The sequence below is a fragment of the Pleurodeles waltl genome, chromosome 10 (assembly GCF_031143425.1).
Source record: "Pleurodeles waltl isolate 20211129_DDA chromosome 10, aPleWal1.hap1.20221129, whole genome shotgun sequence".
In the NCBI taxonomy this organism is placed as follows: Eukaryota; Metazoa; Chordata; class Amphibia; order Caudata; family Salamandridae; genus Pleurodeles; species Pleurodeles waltl.
Window position 1 is genome coordinate 265,426,792 of NC_090449.1, and position 20,999 is coordinate 265,447,790.

At 47.2% G+C, this 20,999-nt stretch overlaps 1 protein-coding gene across 3 annotated transcripts in view; it reads left to right on the forward strand.

The window, feature by feature from the left end:
- The window catches only part of MRPL28 (mitochondrial ribosomal protein L28), a 191,282-nt gene that overhangs the window by 37,860 nt on the left and 132,423 nt on the right, over positions 1–20,999 (forward strand). For all 3 annotated transcript variants that reach the window (XM_069210404.1, XM_069210405.1, XM_069210406.1), the window contains one exon: positions 9,267–9,419. In XM_069210404.1, coding sequence (XP_069066505.1) covers positions 9,267–9,419 — 153 coding nt within the window. The remainder of the gene's footprint in view (positions 1–9,266; positions 9,420–20,999) is intronic.

The window sequence follows — 20,999 nt, forward strand, 5'->3', positions numbered from 1 at the left end:
CCCCGCAAGAAGCGTGAGACTTGCAACACTGCACCCGGCGACCCCGACTCGGCTGGTGGCGATCCAACACCTCAGGAGGGACCCCAGGACTACTCTGATACTGTGAGTACCAAAACCTGTCCCCCCTGAGCCCCCACAGCGCCGCCTGCAGAGGGAATCCCGAGGCTTCCCCTGACCGCGACTCTTTGAACCTAAAGTCCCGACGCCTGGGAGAGACCCTGCACCCGCAGCCCCCAGGACCTGAAGGACCGGACTTTCACTGGAGAAGTGACCCCCAGGAGTCCCTCTCCCTTGCCCAAGTGGAGGTTTCCCCGAGGAATCCCCCCCTTGCCTGCCTGCAGCGCTGAAGAGATCCCGAGATCTCTCATAGACTAACATTGCGAACCCGACGCTTGTTTCTACACTGCACCCGGCCGCCCCCGCGCTGCTGAGGGTGAAATTTCTGTGTGGACTTGTGTCCCCCCCGGTGCCCTACAAAACCCCCCTGGTCTGCCCTCCGAAGACGCGGGTACTTACCTGCAAGCAGACCGGAACCGGGGCACCCCCTTCTCTCCATTCTAGCCTATGCGTTTTGGGCACCACTTTGAACTCTGCACCTGACCGGCCCTGAGCTGCTGGTGTGGTGACTTTGGGGTTGCTCTGAACCCCCAACGGTGGGCTACCTTGGACCAAGAACTAAGCCCTGTAAGTGTCTTACTTACCTGGTTAACTTAACAAATACTTACCTCCCCTAGGAACTGTGAAAATTGCACTAAGTGTCCACTTTTAAAACAGCTATTTGTGAATAACTTGAAAAGTATACATGCAATTTTGATGCTTGGAAGTTCCTAAAGTACCTACCTGCAATACCTTTCGAATGAGATATTACATGTAGAATTTGAACCTGTGGTTCTTAAAATAAACTAAGAAAAGATATTTTTCTATATAAAAACCTATTGGCTGGATTTGTCTCTGAGTGTGTGTACCTCATTTATTGTCTATGTGTATGTACAACAAATGCTTAACACTACTCCTTGGATAAGCCTACTGCTCGACCACACTACCACAAAATAGAGCATTAGTATTATCTCTTTTTACCACTATTTTACCTCTAAGGGGAACCCTTGGACTCTGTGCATGCTATTCCTTACTTTGAAATAGCACATACAGAGCCAACTTCCTACATTGGTGGATCAGCGGTGGGGTACAAGACTTTGCATTTGCTGGACTACTCAGCCAATACCTGATCACACGACAAATTCCAAAATTGTCATTAGAAATTGATTTTTGCAATTTGAAAAGTTTTCTAAATTCTTAAAAGACCTGCTAGGGCCTTGTGTTAGATCCTGTTTAGCATTTCTTTTAGAGTTTAAAAGTTGTTAAAAGTTTGAATTAGATTCTAGAACCAGTTTTAGTTTCTTAAAAAGTATTCCAACTTTTAGAAGCATAATGTCTAGCACAGATGTGAATGTGGTGGAACTCGACACCACACCTTACCTCCATCTTAAGATGAGGGAGCTAAGGTCACTCTGTAAAATAAAGAAAATAACAATGGGCCCCAAACCTACCAAAATACAGCTCCAGGAGCTTTTGGCAGAGTTTGAAAAGGCCAACCCCTCTGAGGGTGGCAACTCAGAGGAAGAGGATAGTGACTTGGAGGAAAATTCCCCCCTACCAGTCCTATCTAGGGAGAACAGGGTCCCTCAAACCCTGACTCCAAAAATAATAGTCAGAGATGCTGGTTCCCTCACAGGAGAGACCAACACCTCTGAAATCACTGAGGATAACTCCAGTGAAGATGACCCCCTGTTAGCCAGGATGGTCAAAAGATTGGCTTTGGAAAAGCAGCTCCTAGCCATAGAAAGGGAAAGAAAAGAGATGGGCCTAGGTCCCATCAATGGTGGCAGCAACTTAAATAGGGTCAGAGATTCTCCTGACATCCTAAAAATCCCCAAAGGGATTGTAACAAAATATGAAGATGGTGATGACATCACCAAATGGTTCACAGCTTTTGAGAGGGCTTGTGTAACCAGAAAAGTGAACAGATCTCACTGGGGTGCTCTCCTTTGGGAAATGTTCACTGGAAAGTGTAGGGATAGACTCCTCACACTCTCTGGAAAAGATGCAGAATCTTATGACCTCATGAAGGGTACCCTGATTGAGGGCTTTGGATTCTCCACTGAGGAGTATAGAATTAGATTCAGGGGGGCTCAAAAATCCTCGAGCCAGACCTGGGTTGATTTTGTAGACTACTCAGTAAAAACACTGGATGGATGGTTAACTGGAAATGAAGTGTGTGACTATGTTGGGCTTTATAATTTGTTTATGAAAGAACACATTTTAAGTAACTGCTTCAATGAAAAGTTGCATCAGTATCTGGTAGACCTAGGTCCAATTTCTCCCCAAGAATTGGGAAAGAAGGCAGACCACTGGGTCAAGACTAGGGTAACCAAAACTTCCACTGGGGGTGACCAAAAGAAAGGGGTTACAAAAACTCCCCAGGAGAAAGTGGGTGACCCTAGAAACAAAGAAAAAGAGTCCTCTGTAGGCCCCCAAAAACCAGAACAGGTGGGTGGGCCCCACGACACAACCCAAAACAAAGGTGGGTACCAGGGTAAGAACTGGGATGCCACTAAGGCCTGGTGCCACAACTGTAAACAGTCTGGGCACCACACCAAGGACACTTCTTGTCCCAAAAACAAACCCCAGAATAAAATTCCAGGGGTAACCAGTGTAGCCATGGGAGATGACTCCTCAGATGAGGAGGTCTTCCTAGCCTTCAACTGGAAACAGGGCCCAACAGGTGAGTTGGAGATTCCAGAGGGAAGTAGACACTTCCACCACCTACTGGTGAATGGAATCCCAACCACTGCCCTGAGAGACACTTGTGCCAGTCACACTATTGTGCATGACAGGCTGGTGCTCTCAAACCAGTACATCCCAGGTGAGACTGCCAGGGTAAGAGTTAGCCTAGACAGGGTCACTAAGAGGCCTGTGGCTTTAGTACCCATAGAAGTGGGTGGCACTCTTAGCTGGAGAAGGGTAGTAGTCAGTACAGACCTCCCCCTTGATTGTCTCCTTGGAAATGACTACCCAGAGGTTAGTCAGAGCCCAAGAGAGGAACTGGTCCAGTGCCAGTCCTCTCCCAAGGATTCTGGAAGTCCTGCCTCTGCAGTAAATGCAAGCAGGCCCCAGAAGAAGAAGAAAAGAAAACAGAGTAGGAAGGGTGGACAACCTTTAGCCAAGGTTACAGCAAGCCAAGGAGATTCTGCTCCAGTAGGGGAGAACTCCAAAAATGGCCCTGATAAAGTCCAACCTGACCCACAAGAAGTCCTGGCTAGTCAGGCAACTGTTAAACCTGAGTGGGTGGCTCCTCAGCTAACAGAAGAAAGAGTGGAAGAAGGGTGTTTACTACAAGATGTGGTAACCCCCCACTCCAATACAGCAGACAGGCAACCTGAACCCAAAGAAGCCTGTAACTTAGCCCCTTCCCTTTTAGGTGAAGAGCTAAAGGTGTGGTTCTGGGCACTGACAGCTGTCAGTGGCCTCTGCTGGGTGTTAGCCTTTATGGCTGCACTATCCTTAGCATGGTGGTCTGACCCCATGCCAAATAGCAAGTTAGGCCCCCTGACCCTATTGGTCATGGTGGGGTTACTCCAGCTCTGGGTAACCTCTCTGGGTAAGCTAGGGGTAACCCTGGCCAAGATAAGGTTAGCAGAGGTGGATACCTCTAAGACCAAAATAGAAAGAATGGGTGGAGACATTGAAGAGGCAGACAAGAGGCAATTCAGACTAGGTCCTATCACTGTGGAAGTAGGTCAGTTCCCCAAAGGGAATGACCTGAACAGAAGGATGTAAGGCAGAGTAGGCCCTGCAACAAACCAGCCATTTCCTCTACTCTTCCTCGCCTGACAGACTAGGAAGACTCTTCCAGCGTTGGCTGAGTCTCCTGGCCTGTGGGCTGGGGGGGGCTTGTGTAAAGAAATGGCTCCCTGTTGCAGTTACCCCCCACTTTTTGCCTGATACTGATGCTGACTTGACTGAGAAGTGTGCTGGGACCCTGCTAACCAGGCCCCAGCACCAGTGTTCCTTCACCTAAAATGTACCATTGTATCCACAATTGGCACACCCTGGCATTCAGATAAGTCCCTTGTAACTGGTACCTCTGGTACCAAGGGCCCTGATGCCAGGGAAGGTCTCTAAGGGCTGCAGCATGCATTATGCCACCCTAGAGACCCCTCACTCAGCACAGCCACACTGCTTACAAGCCTGTGTGTGCTAGTGAGAACAAAATGAGTAAGTCGACATGGCACTCCCCTCAGGGTGCCATGCCAGCCTCTCACTGCCTATGCAGTATTGATAAGACACCCCTCTAGCAGGCCTTACAGCCCTAAGGCAGGGTGCACTATACCATAGGTGAGGGTACCAGTGCATGAGCACTGTGCCCCTACAGTGTCTAAGCAAAACCTTAGACATTGTAAGTGCAGGGTAGCCATAAGAGTATATGGTCTGGGAGTCTGTTTTACACGAACTACACAGCATCATAATGGCTACACTGAAAACTGGGAAGTTTGGTATCAAACTTCTCAGCACAATAAATGCACACTGATGCCAGTGTACATTTTATTGTAAAATACACCACAGAGGGCACCTTAGAGGTGCCCCCTGAAACTTAACCAACTATCTGTGTAGGCTGACTGGTTCCAGCAGCCTGCCACACTAGAGACATGTTGCTGGCCCCATGGGGAGAGTGCCTTTGTCACTCTGAGGCCAGTAACAAAGCCTGCACTGGGTGGAGATGCTAACACCTCCCCCAGGCAGGAGCTGTAACACCTGGCGGTGAGCCTCAAAGGCTCACCCCTTTGTCACAGCCCAGCAGGGCACTCCAGCTTAGTGGAGTTGCCCGCCCCCTCCGGCCACGGCCCCCACTTTTGGCGGCAAGGCTGGAGGGAACAAAGAAAGCAACAAGGAGGAGTCACTGGCCAGTCAGGACAGCCCCTAAGGTGTCCTGAGCTGAGGTGACTCTAACTTTTAGAAATCCTCCATCTTGCAGATGGAGGATTCCCCCAATAGGGTTAGGATTGTGACCCCCTCCCCTTGGGAGGGGGCACAAAGAGGGTGTACCCACCCTCAGGGCTAGTAGCCATTGGCTACTAACCCCCCAGACCTAAACACGCCCTTAAATTTAGTATTTAAGGGCTACCCTGAACCCTAGAACATTAGATTCCTGTAACTACAAGAAGAAGGACTGCCCAGCTGAAAACCCCTGCAGCGGAAGACCAGAAGACGACAACTGCCTTGGCTCCAGAAACTCACCGGCCTGTCTCCTGCCTTCCAAAGATCCTGCTCCAGCGACGCCTTCCAAAGGGACCAGCGACCTCGACATCCTCTGAGGACTGCCCCTGCTTCGAAAAGACAAGAAACTCCCGAGGACAGCGGACCTGCTCCAAGAAAAGCTGCAACTTTGTTTCCAGCAACTTTAAAGAACCCTGCAAGCTCCCCGCAAGAAGCGTGAGACTTGCAACACTGCACCCGGCGACCCCGACTCGGCTGGTGGCGATCCAACACCTCAGGAGGGACCCCAGGACTACTCTGATACTGTGAGTACCAAAACCTGTCCCCCCTGAGCCCCCACAGCGCCGCCTGCAGAGGGAATCCCGAGGCTTCCCCTGACCGCGACTCTTTGAACCTAAAGTCCCGACGCCTGGGAGAGACCCTGCACCCGCAGCCCCCAGGACCTGAAGGACCGGACTTTCACTGGAGAAGTGACCCCCAGGAGTCCCTCTCCCTTGCCCAAGTGGAGGTTTCCCCGAGGAATCCCCCCCTTGCCTGCCTGCAGCGCTGAAGAGATCCCGAGATCTCTCATAGACTAACATTGCGAACCCGACGCTTGTTTCTACACTGCACCCGGCCGCCCCCGCGCTGCTGAGGGTGAAATTTCTGTGTGGACTTGTGTCCCCCCCGGTGCCCTACAAAACCCCCCTGGTCTGCCCTCCGAAGACGCGGGTACTTACCTGCAAGCAGACCGGAACCGGGGCACCCCCTTCTCTCCATTCTAGCCTATGCGTTTTGGGCACCACTTTGAACTCTGCACCTGACCGGCCCTGAGCTGCTGGTGTGGTGACTTTGGGGTTGCTCTGAACCCCCAACGGTGGGCTACCTTGGACCAAGAACTAAGCCCTGTAAGTGTCTTACTTACCTGGTTAACTTAACAAATACTTACCTCCCCTAGGAACTGTGAAAATTGCACTAAGTGTCCACTTTTAAAACAGCTATTTGTGAATAACTTGAAAAGTATACATGCAATTTTGATGCTTGGAAGTTCCTAAAGTACCTACCTGCAATACCTTTCGAATGAGATATTACATGTAGAATTTGAACCTGTGGTTCTTAAAATAAACTAAGAAAAGATATTTTTCTATATAAAAACCTATTGGCTGGATTTGTCTCTGAGTGTGTGTACCTCATTTATTGTCTATGTGTATGTACAACAAATGCTTAACACTACTCCTTGGATAAGCCTACTGCTCGACCACACTACCACAAAATAGAGCATTAGTATTATCTCTTTTTACCACTATTTTACCTCTAAGGGGAACCCTTGGACTCTGTGCATGCTATTCCTTACTTTGAAATAGCACATACAGAGCCAACTTCCTACAGTGTTCTTTTTTGTTGTTATTCTTTTAGCATCTGTATACTCGTGTCACCATATATAATGAATGCATTGACATGGTATCCACAGTTTCTTGTTTCATTGGAACAACACACAGTCGAGAACGCTGCCATAGTTTTTCGGTCAGACAGCTGTTGTCATGGTTCTGGTATAGTCATCACCGTAAATTTCAGTGCTAACAACATACTATAACTGTCTTGTATGAGACCTGATGTTATCTGTAAAATTGTCAATAATTAAATATTTACAAAACAAAAATCGGGTTTTGTCCTAGGTCACGCCACTTCACATAATTAGAAACACTTGGTGCATGCGAGGTTGCATCCAAATTGGAGTTAGGCACCTGACAGGGTTACTCATTGTCACTGTTACTGTTTGCTGTTGTAGCAAAGCCATTTGGCATGCATGTTCTATGCTGAATGGAGCACTGGGGAATACAAATAGGTACCCCTGTATATGTAGTGTCCTAGTATGTAGACAATACCTTGGTGTATGTATGGGGTCTGATCAGTCTGTTCTAGAACTTCTGAATATAGTAGACTACTGAACAGTATCTGCAATACGCACACACTAAACCAAGCCTAAAATCTTTTCACCTTGGGGCATAAACACAAAATGGGGGGAGTATATTGTGCAACGTGAGTCTGTAATAGCAGATTATAGCATTGAAATACCTAGATATAAACGTAACACAGGATAGAGAAACTTACATGAGACTGAATTTTGGACATGTTTCAGATACGGTGCAAGCTCGAAAGAATTCTGATCTCAATTGCCCCTAAACATGACAAGTGATAATAGCATTAATTAAAATGGTAGTACTACAGAGATGTCTGTATTTGTTCCATAGCATGTTCTGCATGACACCTCAGAGAATAATTTGGGAACAGAGATAGCCTACTGACCACACTTATATGGACCATAGCACTCCTTAAGGTAAAGCTGGAAACCATGATATGTCCATACGAGAAATGAGAGTTGGGCGTACCTGACAAGGAATGTTGCTACTCAGCAGCCTAGTTCCAGTTTCTCCCAGATTGGCTGGCAGAGACCGACTTTTGAAGGTTCAAGGTAGCATGAAACTCGAATACCCATTCCAGGACAGACTGAATGAAAACAAAGGGTTTCATTTTTTTATATAAGTACTTCTTGATAGGGCATATAAAGATTTCTGGACATATACTGGGTAGCTCGAAGGATCAACCGCATAAGAGAATGAGGTGAGATACATATGATAGGGAGGAATTATTTACATTTCTCATCACAAGGGAACAAATGGAACCCAAGAACAGAGAGTTGTTGCTATATTCAAGACTATCTGAGGCAACCCATAACATTCGGGAGGAATTTCTGGGTGGATCTACAGAGTCAGGCACACAGGTTCAACTCCTGACCCTGTCGTGGGGAAGGAGACCAGCATTTGCCTTTTTATAAGGCATTATCTGATGATGAACCGAGTAGAGAATCAGTAGTCCGCGACAAATGAGAAAAGGATAAGGAAATTCAGCTGTCGTTTGGCAATTCAGCTGTCAGATGGCACAGGGAGGAAGATGATGAAATATACAAAACAAGTGCGGCACTACCAGGTTTTAGATGTGTACAGTTCAAATACTTAAGTCAAGCTTATCTTACACATACAATGCTATACAGTGGTTCCCAACCTTATGATTTCTAAGGACCCCCACTTTAACATTAATGGAACCTAGGGACCCCCACTGAATCATAATGGGAATCCGGGGACCCCACCTGAGTCATTACTGGAAGCTGGGGACCAAATTTGTCAATATTTGTTCATATTTTTAAATTTTCTAGGCTCTCGCGGACCCCCTGAGAAGGCTTCGTGGACCCCCAGGGGTCCCCGGACCACAGGTTGGGAACCACTGCTATATAAGATATACCACACGACACCAAGTGAATGTCCCAGATATTGGGTTGGAACAGCAGAGGGATATATATGATAGGGATTACAAGGGTGGTAAAAATATACGGGAACACCTTATGAAAAGCAGGAGGGAACCTGGTCCAAGTGAATGCTAAACCTTGCATTATGGGATTACACCCAAGCCAGAATGAAATATGGTTGCAATATTGTTTGGTAGGCTTAGGTCTGATTCTAGCCAAACTGTGAATAGCCATAAACTGGAGCCAGGCAAGAGGGACCGCTCGTGTTCGTAATATAAATGTAAGAAACCATATGGAAAGGTTTTAGAGCTACCCTTCAGGTTAATGATTCTGAAGCTTTCCACAGCTCAAACAAAAATATATATATGTAGTTACTGGGAACCCTTATTTCTTTGTTTTTTTGTTTTCTACATCTTTTAAAGATTTTTATGCGTGTGTGTGTCTGTGTATAGATACATAATGAAAGTTTCAACTAGTTTCTTAAAGTCCGATTTTACCTCCTTGATCTTCTGAGATCACCATAAGATCCTTGGGGCAAAAGGAAGTAGAACAGCCACTTGTCTAAAACCACATTCAGCAGTACAATATTACACTAGAATAACATGCTTCTTCAAGTGTATTATAAGGTATACTTGTTACCATATTTTTACTTAGCTGTTTAAAATGTGTTCTTGGTAGTTGTTTGCTGACTGCGTTTGTTGTTTTCAAGCTTTCAGCAAGAGTGAAGAAGACTTGGAAGCCACAACTCTTTGACCGCGAGTTGTACAGCGAGATTCTAGATAAAAAATTCAACATCACCGTTACAATAAGAACTTTGGATCTTATTGATGCAGCTTATGGATTTGATTTCTACATACTAAAGGCAAGTATTCATTTTCATGTATTTATTGTATTAACATTTTTCCTTTTAGGAAATATGCTCCACATACAACAGGACATTATATAAAGAGTACCTGTATTGGAGTTCTGAATGTTGGAGTGGATTAAGTGCTGAAATAAAATAGAGGTTTATGCAGGGGAAAAAGGTGATGCTTAAGTTTGACAAAGAGGAGGCCTGTCTGTGAAACACTGATATTATGAGGCCATTCATTACACTGGAAAGAGGCAAGAAGAAAGAATGATCGGAATCAAGAAATAGTCTGAGAAGATGTGAAGTGACTGCGGTGTTGGGAAGAGCAAGAATGAGGTCTAGGGGAAAGAAGTCATTTGAACAGAATCTATTGTTCTTTATGAAGTTGTTAAAGTAGAGACAAAGAAACAAGCCTTGCCTTAGTAACATATGATGTGGAGTTGATGGCAATCTGTAATGGATCATACTAAGGACAATGGGAGCACTTGCTTGGAGACACCTGTTGACCTCGGTGGATCTGTTCTAGTCACTAGCACTAGGCCCAGCCACAGAAGTGAGGCAGAGTTTTTATCGGAATAGGTGGGGCAATGCTGGGTGGTAGAAATTTTCTGGATTCCTGTGGATTCCGGAAGTTTACATCACATAAATGTATGGAAAATGTGTGACTTCAGGCAAAGTTGGAGGTTTGCAGGGCATTGTGGGTAAGAAAACATCATAGGATTTACACAAAGCACACCTCCCTGGAATGCCCTGGTTGTCTACTTATCAAAAATGTCTGTGGTTGGTAGGTTGCCAAGGGTGGCAGCCAAGCATGGCCCCAAATCCCAGAGCTGCCCCTGTTGCTCTCTCCATGTAGCACTTTAGAGCCTTTTGTGTCTAGGTTTCTTGGCCCACCCACACAAGTGAGGTACCATTTTTATCAGAAGACTTGAGGAATGATGTGTGGTAGGACATTTGTGGCTCCTCACTGATTCTAGACGTTTTTGTCCTAGACACTCAAGGCAAAAATGTATTTTATCCATCTTTTGAAGTTAGCGCATTGTGGGTAAGAAAATGGTGTGGAGTGCATGTGAAGCACACCACCCTAGACTCCCCCAGATGTCTAGTTTTCAAAAGTGTCTGGGAGATTTTTCCAGGTGGCAGCCTACCCAAGCCCATAAAGTGCAGCCGTTCACTTTTGCAAGTGGGATATTGGGAGTAATCCAAGCTCTCCTGGCCCATATGTAAAATCAACACCCAAAAGAATCAAATGTCCTCTTGCTTCCCATTGGGATGATATGCTATAGTCTGCAGGGGAGCAAAAAGACTGTTGTCCCCTTAAGTTGGGGTGAGGCATAACCATGCCCATGGTTGTGGGAAGCCCTCACCCCTTTATCTAAAAAAAAAAATAAAAAAAAAAAAATAAATACTCCCTGCCATCTAGTGGGATTTCTGCTACCTGGGTGGAGGGGGGGTTTTGGGGCGCCGGGGAGGAACAGAAAGACTGTGCCCATTTATGGGGAGGTGGGGGTATTGCCATTCCCATTATGGGCACATCCTCCCAGACCTTTCTGAAAAAAAAAAAAAACCTTGTGCCTAGTAAGCTTTCTGCTCTGGGGCTAATGCCTCATCTGCCCCTGGGGGTGGAGCAGTGGGTGGGGGTGGGGGAGGGGGCAGAAAGTATTTGGTCCCCATTTATTTGGGGTGGGGACATGGCCATGGCCATAGTGGGCTGCCCCATCCCTCTTTGAAAAAAAAATACAAATCTTCTCTGGTGTCTAGTGGGCTTTCTGCCCCTCCCCCTTTTTTAAGGGACAGAAAGACAGTGCCTATTTTTATGGGGTGAGCACATTCCCATGCCATTTGTGGGCAGTCCCCACCCCTACACTAACAACAAAAGTAGTCACTGGTGACTGGTGGGCTATCAGCCCCTCCGGGGGGGGGACTAATCAGGTGCTGTTGCCCTATCTGCCTTCTGGGGAGGGCAGAAAGAATGAATGTAACAAAAGAACGAACCCAGAGGCAGCAAAAGCCCTTGCCAAGGGCCTGTTGCACCCCTCCCTGGTGGCTAGTGGTGGATTCCTGCTAGGGGATTGCCCTTCTGCGCGGATCACCAAGCAGTGATCCACTAAGGAAAGGTACCATTGGAAAAGGAAGATTCTCCACTTTCCAGTGATACCTCTCTCTTGTGCATCGGACCTCTGGGCGCTGAGATAGCCCAGCGAGCACTGATAAAGTGAAAAGAGCCAATTGGCTCATTTCACTTTCATTTTCATTTAAATGACACCAGTGTGCCATGTTTGTCGATCATAGTGTGAGGAGGGGCATCATGCCTTGCATGAGGCTTTGCCCTTTGTGAATCATGGCCCTTCCATACACTCAACAATGTTAATAAGTGACACATTCTACTCAGCATACTTGATATAGATATATTTGCATATTTTATATTGTCCAGTGACAGTCTCTCCGACTAGTAATAGTTAGGACCACCTTTTCGTAGGAAAATCATTTCTTTGGTTTAATAACTTCCCCATTCATTTTGTCAATAGGAAAGTTGTATAGCGATACTGCAAAAACTGCTGAACTAAATTACACCAAATTTGGCAGATAGATTTTGGTCTAGAAAGTGTACATTTCGTGACTTGGTGTAAATCTGTTGACTATTTTTTGAGAAATAAAGGCTAAAACAAGAGAGATAAATAACGCTGAAAAGGATCTGCGGATCCAACAGATCTTGAGATGAGATCTGATTGGCTCCCACCACTTCAATAAAGATGTGATGGCAGGCATTGTAGAACCCTGGAATTCAGTCCCCTGTTCTAAAAAATAAGTGTAAAAAAAAAAAAAGGGGCCATGTAAATACCCTGTCCTCCTAGGCGTGGTGTGTAGCCTCCATGGGACAAAAAATATTTTTCAGCTTCGCCTCTGAGTCAGCATCTGAGCACGTGTTTCTCATTGATCATGTCAAATGCCTACTGAGTGTGAGTCTGCATCTTTGAGTGCATGAGTGTGTTTCTGAATCAGTGGGAGAGTGTGCAAATACGTATCTGGTCTGTGCCTGTGCGCAAGACTTAGATCGTGAGTGTCTGAAGCAGTGGTGGTTTATGAATGCATTTCTTCTGGAATGTGTTGGAGCCAGTTGTGTACAAATGTCTGTGTATGTGTGTGAACGTGCAATGACCATGTGCATATGTGTCCCTCTGTGAATCTGTACCTGAGCACGACTGCGTCTGAGTCAGTGGTGGTTTGCAGATATGTGAGCCTCAGTGTGTGATTCTGAGTACATGAGTGTGTCTCACTTAGTGGCTGTACACAAATCTGTATCGCTCTGTTAGCCTTCGTCAAGGAGTGCAGGATATATGTGTGTGTGTGTGTGTGTGTGTTTTTTGAAGCAGAGAATTGTAACTGAGTTGCGATTTTTCAAGATAGCGAATAACAATTCTAAAGAGCCCTCCTCCCCTGCTTGGTGTGTCATTTTGCATTACTATTACATTTGACAGGAGTTGTGAAACCCTGAATAAATTACTTTAAACAATAGAGCTATACAAAAATGTTAACCTTCCAAGCCCGTCCAGCACATTCTTTCTATGCTTATATCTCAAAAACTACTGAATGGATTTACACCAAACCAATACAAGCACACTTTCATAGTAAAGTTCTACAGTCATGTCAAGTTCGGCATGAATCTGCTCAGCAGGGCTTTTTTTATTGCTGTGCTGTAGAAAAGTTTCTTTTGAATGATAAAATGGGACAACACAACATATGTGACCCTCAACCCTTCCGTTATTTTCCTCTGCATGAAAGTGCACACAATTGGGCATGCCAGCCTGTAGCTGACTAAATTTTTTTGATTGTTTTCCAGCTTTCTTACAGATCCAGCACAGTTAAAAGCAAATAGAAAAATACATTCTCAGTGGAAAGTGCAGCTGAACTATAGCTAGTCATTTTTTAGAAGATTATAGAGTAGTCAGTGAAGAAGAGCGGTATGTTTCTGAGATCAATCTATAATGTTCAATTGGTAAAAAATAATCAAGTTGTGTAATTTGGTAGTAGTGTTAGTTTTGCCAACTGATGCGTAAACACCTGTTGGCTTTCCCTTTTTTTGTCTTTAACAAACATAGAATCTGAAAAGTATGTAACCTCTTCACTGACTATCCTACATCATTCTCAAAAATTATTTGGTCTTTGTGGGATTAGGGGTCTAACCAACATATAGGGGAAAGTCAGTCACAAATAAAATTGTAGCCTGTCAGAGGCATAGGACCCTGGTTGTCAACCCTCTTGCTCACCTACCCATAACTACACAGTTGTGAGTCCCACTTTGTGTACCCCTATCAAAGGTTATAGAGACTTTGTAAGTGACCAAGGTTTTCTGTTCCATGAGCATGTATAGGAACAAGGCTAAAAACCAAATTACTTGATAAAGGCACAAAACTCCAAAGTGATGCTAGTAGATAATTTATTCCTTATAGTACACGGTTGTTCTGTTCACCTTCCCCCAAACAGTTGTTGGTCTGGCTTAGCGCCCCAGCTGTCTGTGTGACCTATTGTCGCCAGTTCTTCAAAATATTTATAAAGTGGGCTTTGGCTCCACCAAGAGAAGTATTTCATACCTAGTGCTGTTGCCAGTTTGGTGTATCATTCCACTTCCTATGGAGTGCATGCTTTGCAGTGCGTGAAGGACTTTGTTACATCTACAGATTACACTAAATCATCATACACTAAATTCCCCGTTTCAGAGATACATTCTGTACAGAAAACAGTCTTTGCCAATGCTTTCTCTTTAGTTCTTCCTTATTGAAGAGATTCTATTGTTTCAGATAAATAAAAGTAAAATATATGTGTTCAAAATGCATACAGCGGGAGCGTGGCCAAGATGGCGAATATGTTGGAGCATTCCCTCACAGCTCCGCTGCCAGTTTCCTTCAAACTGTGCACCTGGGCCCTGATCCTCATCTGAACCCTGGAGGCTGGTGGAGGAGAGTATCTCAATCACATCACAGCGTGCAGCACCGCCTGATCCCCTTGAACCATCAGGAGAGGTCCAGGCTGGGAGCGTGACCTGCGGCTGGTCTCAAAATGGCATCTGCCTCGGAGGCAATGCACTGAGGTGGCCCTCCACCCAGGCACATCACAGTGCCTCCCACATACAGGGACTTATGGGAGGCCGAATTACCAGCCATGGTCACCAGCAGGTGTCGCTTGAACACAGACGGTGCTGGAGCCCAACCACAACACAGCAGCAGCCCACCACAAGCTCACAGTGGCGGCCTCTGCTGCAGGACCAGCGCAGAGAAGCACTGGCCCAGCGATGCCTCGCGCACCCCTCCATGCGCCACTGCTGGAAGCAGATAGGCCCGTACAAAGCCTTGAGCCCATCGCACGCCGGGGGCTACAATGCAGATGATGCCCCTCAGAAACCAGCATGAGAGGGTCGGCCTTCTGCCAGCACTGAGAACACAGTGCGCCCAGCTACCAGTCCATACCTATCCAGCCACCCACCGCTTCCCCTTCACTGAAGCTTCCTCACAGCATTACTTCCTTAGGCATAATGGCGACACAAAGAGCTAGGAAGGAATCTACACTTTAGGACGTACTGAATATTTTTTGCATGTTTCCTGTAAGAAAATGTATTTAAGCCATTCATGGCATGAAAACAGCCATTCTGTAGATGTATGATGCCCAGGGTACTGAAATAGGGTGTGGACTTTATGTGAACATGTGTGCAGGACTGTTACCTTCTACTGTCACCTTGGCTTCTGTGTGAATATATATCTGGGCAAGGTGTTTGGCAAATAGAATAGAGCTTGTACAAACAGTCTTTGCATAGATGAATTACTGTGTGGGTGCAAAGGCTGCAGTGGGGGACTTGGGGACAAGGCTAGAAGAACCCAAAGGGGGCTTGAGTTGTGGGAACCCCCTAGGCCAAGGGTATGCAGTCAGAAGTCGTGGACCTGGCCTGGGGGACTTAAGTGCAGAGGGTCTTGGCTGGCTAGCCACTTAACTTTTGAGGTTGTGGTTGTCACGGTCCGTCGGTCAATCTGCAGGGGGGGGGGGGATCAAAACAGCAGGGCTACTCTTGTTGTGGGTCTCGGTTGTCCTGATGTTGCTTGATGTGCAGGAAGTCTTCTAAAGCGATCGGGTCCGGGCTGGAGGGGAAACAAGCCTTGGTTGATGCAAGTACCCTGGTATTCAGGGTATTGGTTCAGGGGGGCTTCTGGAGGATCTAATGTTTCAAAACTAGGCAGAAAGATGGGGTTGAACTCCTGAAGCCAAGAAATAATCCTCTTGAAGTGGTGCTCCCTTGGTGGGCCTGATGGCCAGCAACACTGTGAACTGGGCAAATGTGGTTGGGTGCCTCCAGATGCAGGGGGATGGTGCCTCCATCCCATTGGAGATGATAGCTGGTTGTCGAAGTGCTGGACAGTCCTCCGAGTGTTGAGGGGGATGCACAGCTGCAGGATGAGTCCGGTCTTTGCCATTTTTAGAGCACAAGCAGCAAAGCAGGGCTTGGTGCCAGTTTCTGTGCAGGTCTCGTGTTTTCGAGGTGTTGTTTCTTCTTTGTCCTTCAGTTCCCAGAAAGTCAAATATGTGGGCCTGGTGTGAGGGGGGACACCTGAATAGACAATTTAGGGGAGTGTGGAGTATTAGCCAATAGGCTACCTACCACTCTGGAGACTACACCCCCTAAGTGACTACTCCCTGGGGTGTGTGGGCATAACCCTGACAAAACAACAAAAGTGCCTTTTTTTTCTTCACATCCTCCCGATGAACTGTCACAACTTAAATGACCCATTTAACAGATGAGGTGGAGCTGGAGTGCACCTGGAAAACATGGGGCTCCGGGCAGTTTGTAAGAGCCCGAGTGGACTAAGAGGGCCTGAAGAACAAACTGGAGAATCGGTCAAAAGCATGGGACCAGTCAGCCAGGGGACATCTGTGCGCACTGCCTCCAGACTGGGGATAAGCCAGTACCGCACATGGGGTGTCGTCACCTAGATGCATTGGAAACCCAGTCGTGGAAGGGGCCTGCAGATTCCAGTATTCAAGGGGCACGATATAGGAAACTTGACAGGCCACAGGGAGGTATCTCCTCTTAGAACGCTTCTTGACTGGCAGCGGTGAGTACCTCTGCTTGCCATTCCACAACGATGTAAACACTACTCTGCAAGTAAGATGACTGGAGGCTGAGGTGACCGAGCTTACCTCCAAACTTTGAAGATTTGCATACCCCAAGATGGGGTAATTGGGTCGACGATGGAATATGCGCTAGGAGGTCTATGACACAGCCCTAGCTCGATAAAGGGACCCTTACGCTCAATGACATTATGGTGGCAATACAGGGAGTCCAGGGATTTCTAGGGACAAAAATTGACACAATTTCCACAGAGGTCGCACTGGTCCAGGTGGACCTATGTATCCTGCGTACCTGCCTGAAGGAAGCAGAAGGCTCCCTTACGACCCTCAAGACTGAAACTGCAATCTTGCAGAAACAAGGTGAGGAACTGCACATTACCACTGAGGCCTTGAAGCAAAACTTGAAGATTTTGCAGGGATGCTTGAGGAGGAACAACATTTGTGTAGTAGGGGTCTGTAGGATACTGATACTTGTTGCAGTGACCCCCCCCTCCCACACACACGTTTTGCCTGATAATTATGCTGACTTGACTGAGAGTGTGCTGGGATCTGCTAACCATGCCCCAGCACCAGTGTTCTTTCCCTAAATATTTACCATTGTTTCCACAATTGGCACACCTCTGGCACACAGATAAGTCCCTTGTAAAAGGTACCAGTGGTACCAAGGGGCCTGTGATCAGGGAGGGTCCCTAAGGGCTGCAGCATGTGCTGTGCCACCCTAAGGGACCTCTCACCTAACAAATGCACACTGCCATTGCAGATTGTGTGTGTTGGTGGGGAGAAAAAGGCAAAGTCGACATGGCATCCCCCTCAGGGTGCCATGCCCAAAAACACTACCTGTGGCATAGATAAGTCACCCCTCTAGCAAGCCTTGCAACCCTAAGACAGGGTGAACTATACCACAGGTGAGGGCATAACTGCATTAGCAATATGCCCCTTCAGTGTCTAAGGGCCAGATGTAGCAAAGGTTTTTACCCATTCTGTGTCTATGGGGAAAAAGTGTTTGTACATATGGCCCTAAGTCCATTCTTAGATCTTGTGAGTGCAGTGTGGCCATATTAAGTATATGGTCTGTGATTTTTTCATTACGAACTCCACAGTTCCATAATGGCTTCACTGAATACTGGGAAATTATGGTATCAAAAGTCTCAGCACAATAAACCCCCACTGATGCTAGTGTGGTGGGATTTATTAAAAAAATGCACACAGAGGGCATTTAAGAGATGCCCCCTGTATTTTTCCCAATCCTCTAGTGTACGACTGACTGGTCTGTGCCAGCCTGCCACTAGCAGATGAGTTTCTGATCCCATGGGGTGAGGGCCTTTGTGCTCTCTGAGGCCAGAAACAAAGCCTGCTCTGGGTGGAGGTGCTTCACACCTCCCCTCTGCAGGATCTGTAACACCTGGCGGTGAGCCTCCAAGCCTCGGGCCTCATGTTACAGTGCCCCAGGGCACTCCAGCTAGTGGAGATGTCCGCACCCCGGACAAAGCCCACACTTTTGGCAGCCAGTTCGGTGGGAAACTTAAGAAAAACAAGGAGGAGTGACCACTTCAGCTGGGACAACCCCTAAGGTGTCCAGAGCTGAAGTGACCCCCTCCCTACAGAATCCTCCATCTTTGTTTGGAGGACAGGGACCATTAGGGATAGGAATGTGCCACCCTCCCCAAAGGGAGTGGACACAAGGAGGGTGTAGCCACCCTCATGGACAGTAGCCATTGACTACTGCCCTCTGACCCCTAAAACCCCCCGAAATCTAGGATTTAAGGGCCTCCCTGAACCCAGATCATCAGATTCCTGGCGACCTACAAGAAGGACTGCTAAGCTGAAACCCCTGAGAACAAGGAAGACAACAACTGCTTTGGCCCCAGCCCTACCGACCTGTCTCCTACTTCAAAGAACCAGCAAAAAGAACCGTGACGCCTTCAGCAGGACCAGCGACCTCCGCCCAACTCCAGAGGACTGCCCTGCACCCAAAAGGACCAGGAACTCCAGAGGACAGCGGCTCTGTCTAAAGAAACCTACAACCAAGGACTCCCACCTCACTCTGGATGCGTAAGTCTAGACCCCTGTGCACCAGGTGGTCCACCCAGCAGGAGAGGGTCCCCAAGCGATTGCAAGCCAGTGCCCACCCTGGGCTGAAATCTCCACCCCTCCACGACGACACCTGCAGAGGGAATCCCAAGGACCACCCTCCTGACCTCGAAGCTCCAGACAAAGAAATCAGACACCTAAGGACACTGTGCATCCGCAGCCCCCAGGTCTTGGAGAAACCGTCCCCCAGAGCCTCAACGTTCAACAGGCGTCCCTCCTCCCTGTCCGACTGGTGGTGTGCCGAGACACCCCCCTGGACCTCGCCTGCAGCCTCTGAGTGACCCCTTGGGTCTCCTTATAGACCAGCATTGAAAACCTGACATCCTGTTTGCACCCTGACGTCCCTTTGCGACTGCGGGTGTGTGTTTGGCGCCTACTTGTGGCCCCTTCAGTGCTCTTCTAATGCCCCTAGTCTGCCCTCCGAGCCACTGGTACTTACCTGCAGGCAGGCCTGATTCCGAGTACCCCCTGTCTCCATATGAGCCCATGTTAAATTTCCTCAACTTTAACCTCTGCACACGGCCGGCCCCGTGTTGCTGGTGGTGGGTATTTGGGGTTAACTTGAATCCCAACCGGTGTTGATACCTGGGTGAAATACGAAACATTTAAGGTACTTACCTGCAACTAGGATCTTGTGGTTCTTAAAATAAATTAACAAAATAAATTTTTGCAATATAAAAACCATTGGCTTGGAGTTAAGTCATTGAGTGGTGCTTCTTCTTTTGTTTGTGTGTGTGTACAACAAATGCTTTGCACTACCCTCTGATAAGCCTAACTGCTCGACCACACTACCACAGAGGAGAGCATTAGTATTATCTACTTTAGCCTCTGTTAAGCCTCTGGGGAACCCCTCGACTCAGTGCACACTATATCTAATTTTGATATAGTATACAGAGCCAGCTTCCTACAGGGTCCCAGAGAAGAGTGAGGCCCCAGCTGTACACATCTTTGTGGAAGACCTCTTCATTAAACTTCTTCAGCCTCAAGGACTCTCAAAGTACTTTTCGGTTGAGATGGCAAACAGAATCCCGGGTGCTATGCCCAAACCACGTGCACCACCCCTCACCAGATTCACCTGACTTGTTAATTTTATAGACCGCGATGTCATTCTTCAAACAGCTCGAAATACCCTGCCAGTCAAATATGAAAATGTAGTTATCAGCTTTTTCCCGGACTTCACGCTGCGTGTGCAGAGACTGTGCCTTTGCTTCGTGGAAGTGAAACAAGCCCTGAGGGACGATGGCTTGACATATTCCATGATGTTCCCAGCACAACTGCAGGTAGTGGTGGAGGAGAAGACCTGGCATTTCACAACCCCAGAGGCAGCATGGGAATGGCTTGACAGATGGAGACCGGCCAGAGGATCAAGGTCAGGAAATCGGCCCTACTAGCAATAACAAATCTCTGGTACCACAGAACACTGAGAGGACACTGGAGATGAGCGAGATGGCCGGCATTCGCCTCAACAACTAAATGAGAGACAGTCGACACAATGGGGCATGTGCAGCGACTGGTTCGACAGAGTGTGATGAGTACAGTGGCCGAACATACCCTGTCCTGATGCAGACTCCTAAAGGGAAGAGCCAGACGATTAATGCTGCGATGGACATTTCATTTATTGGTGAAAACAGATGACTCTTGGTACCACATGAGCAATGCAAAAAGGGAGGTGGGTGGGGGGACAGTTCTTGCCATTGTTAGTGGTTGTCACTGTCACCTCCTGTTTCAGTATTAGTTTGGGGTGACAGGCACTCTGCAATGTTTGGGGGGTATTTTTTTCAGTCCGCAGTGCAGGGAGGGGGTGTGGTTCTGTGGTTTAATTACTTTTTGTTGTGCATTTTGGACAGTTATTTTATACATAGTACTGACACTACAAATAAGTTACCCATTCTTGTACTCTTCCACGAGCCCTAAAGTGGGGCTGGAGAGGTCTCTGGCTTTAACCCACAAATATGTGACTCCACAAACTAATCAAAGATATAAATTCTATCCTGGAATGTAAACGGCCTAGGGGATAAAATCAGAAGAGTGGTTGTGATACAATATATCTACGTCAGGTCCCTGATATTGTTCTCCTCGAGGAGACACATGTAAGGCACCACATATCGAGCACTTAATAGATGGGGGGATACACTATGGCAGTACACGTGGTTACACTACACAATCTAGAGGAGTTGTTATTCTCATAAAGCAAATTGCTCCCATTTACCCTTCAAGATACTTGGTCAGACACACATTGGAGATATGCGGCCCTTAACGGAAGCTGGGAGGGAGTAACAGTAAATATTTGCTCAGTCTATGCCCTACCACGCCTCCATGACCCTGCACTGCCTGACCTGAGTGCCCTCTTGCTACAGTTACCAGAAGGCAGATTGTTACTGTGGG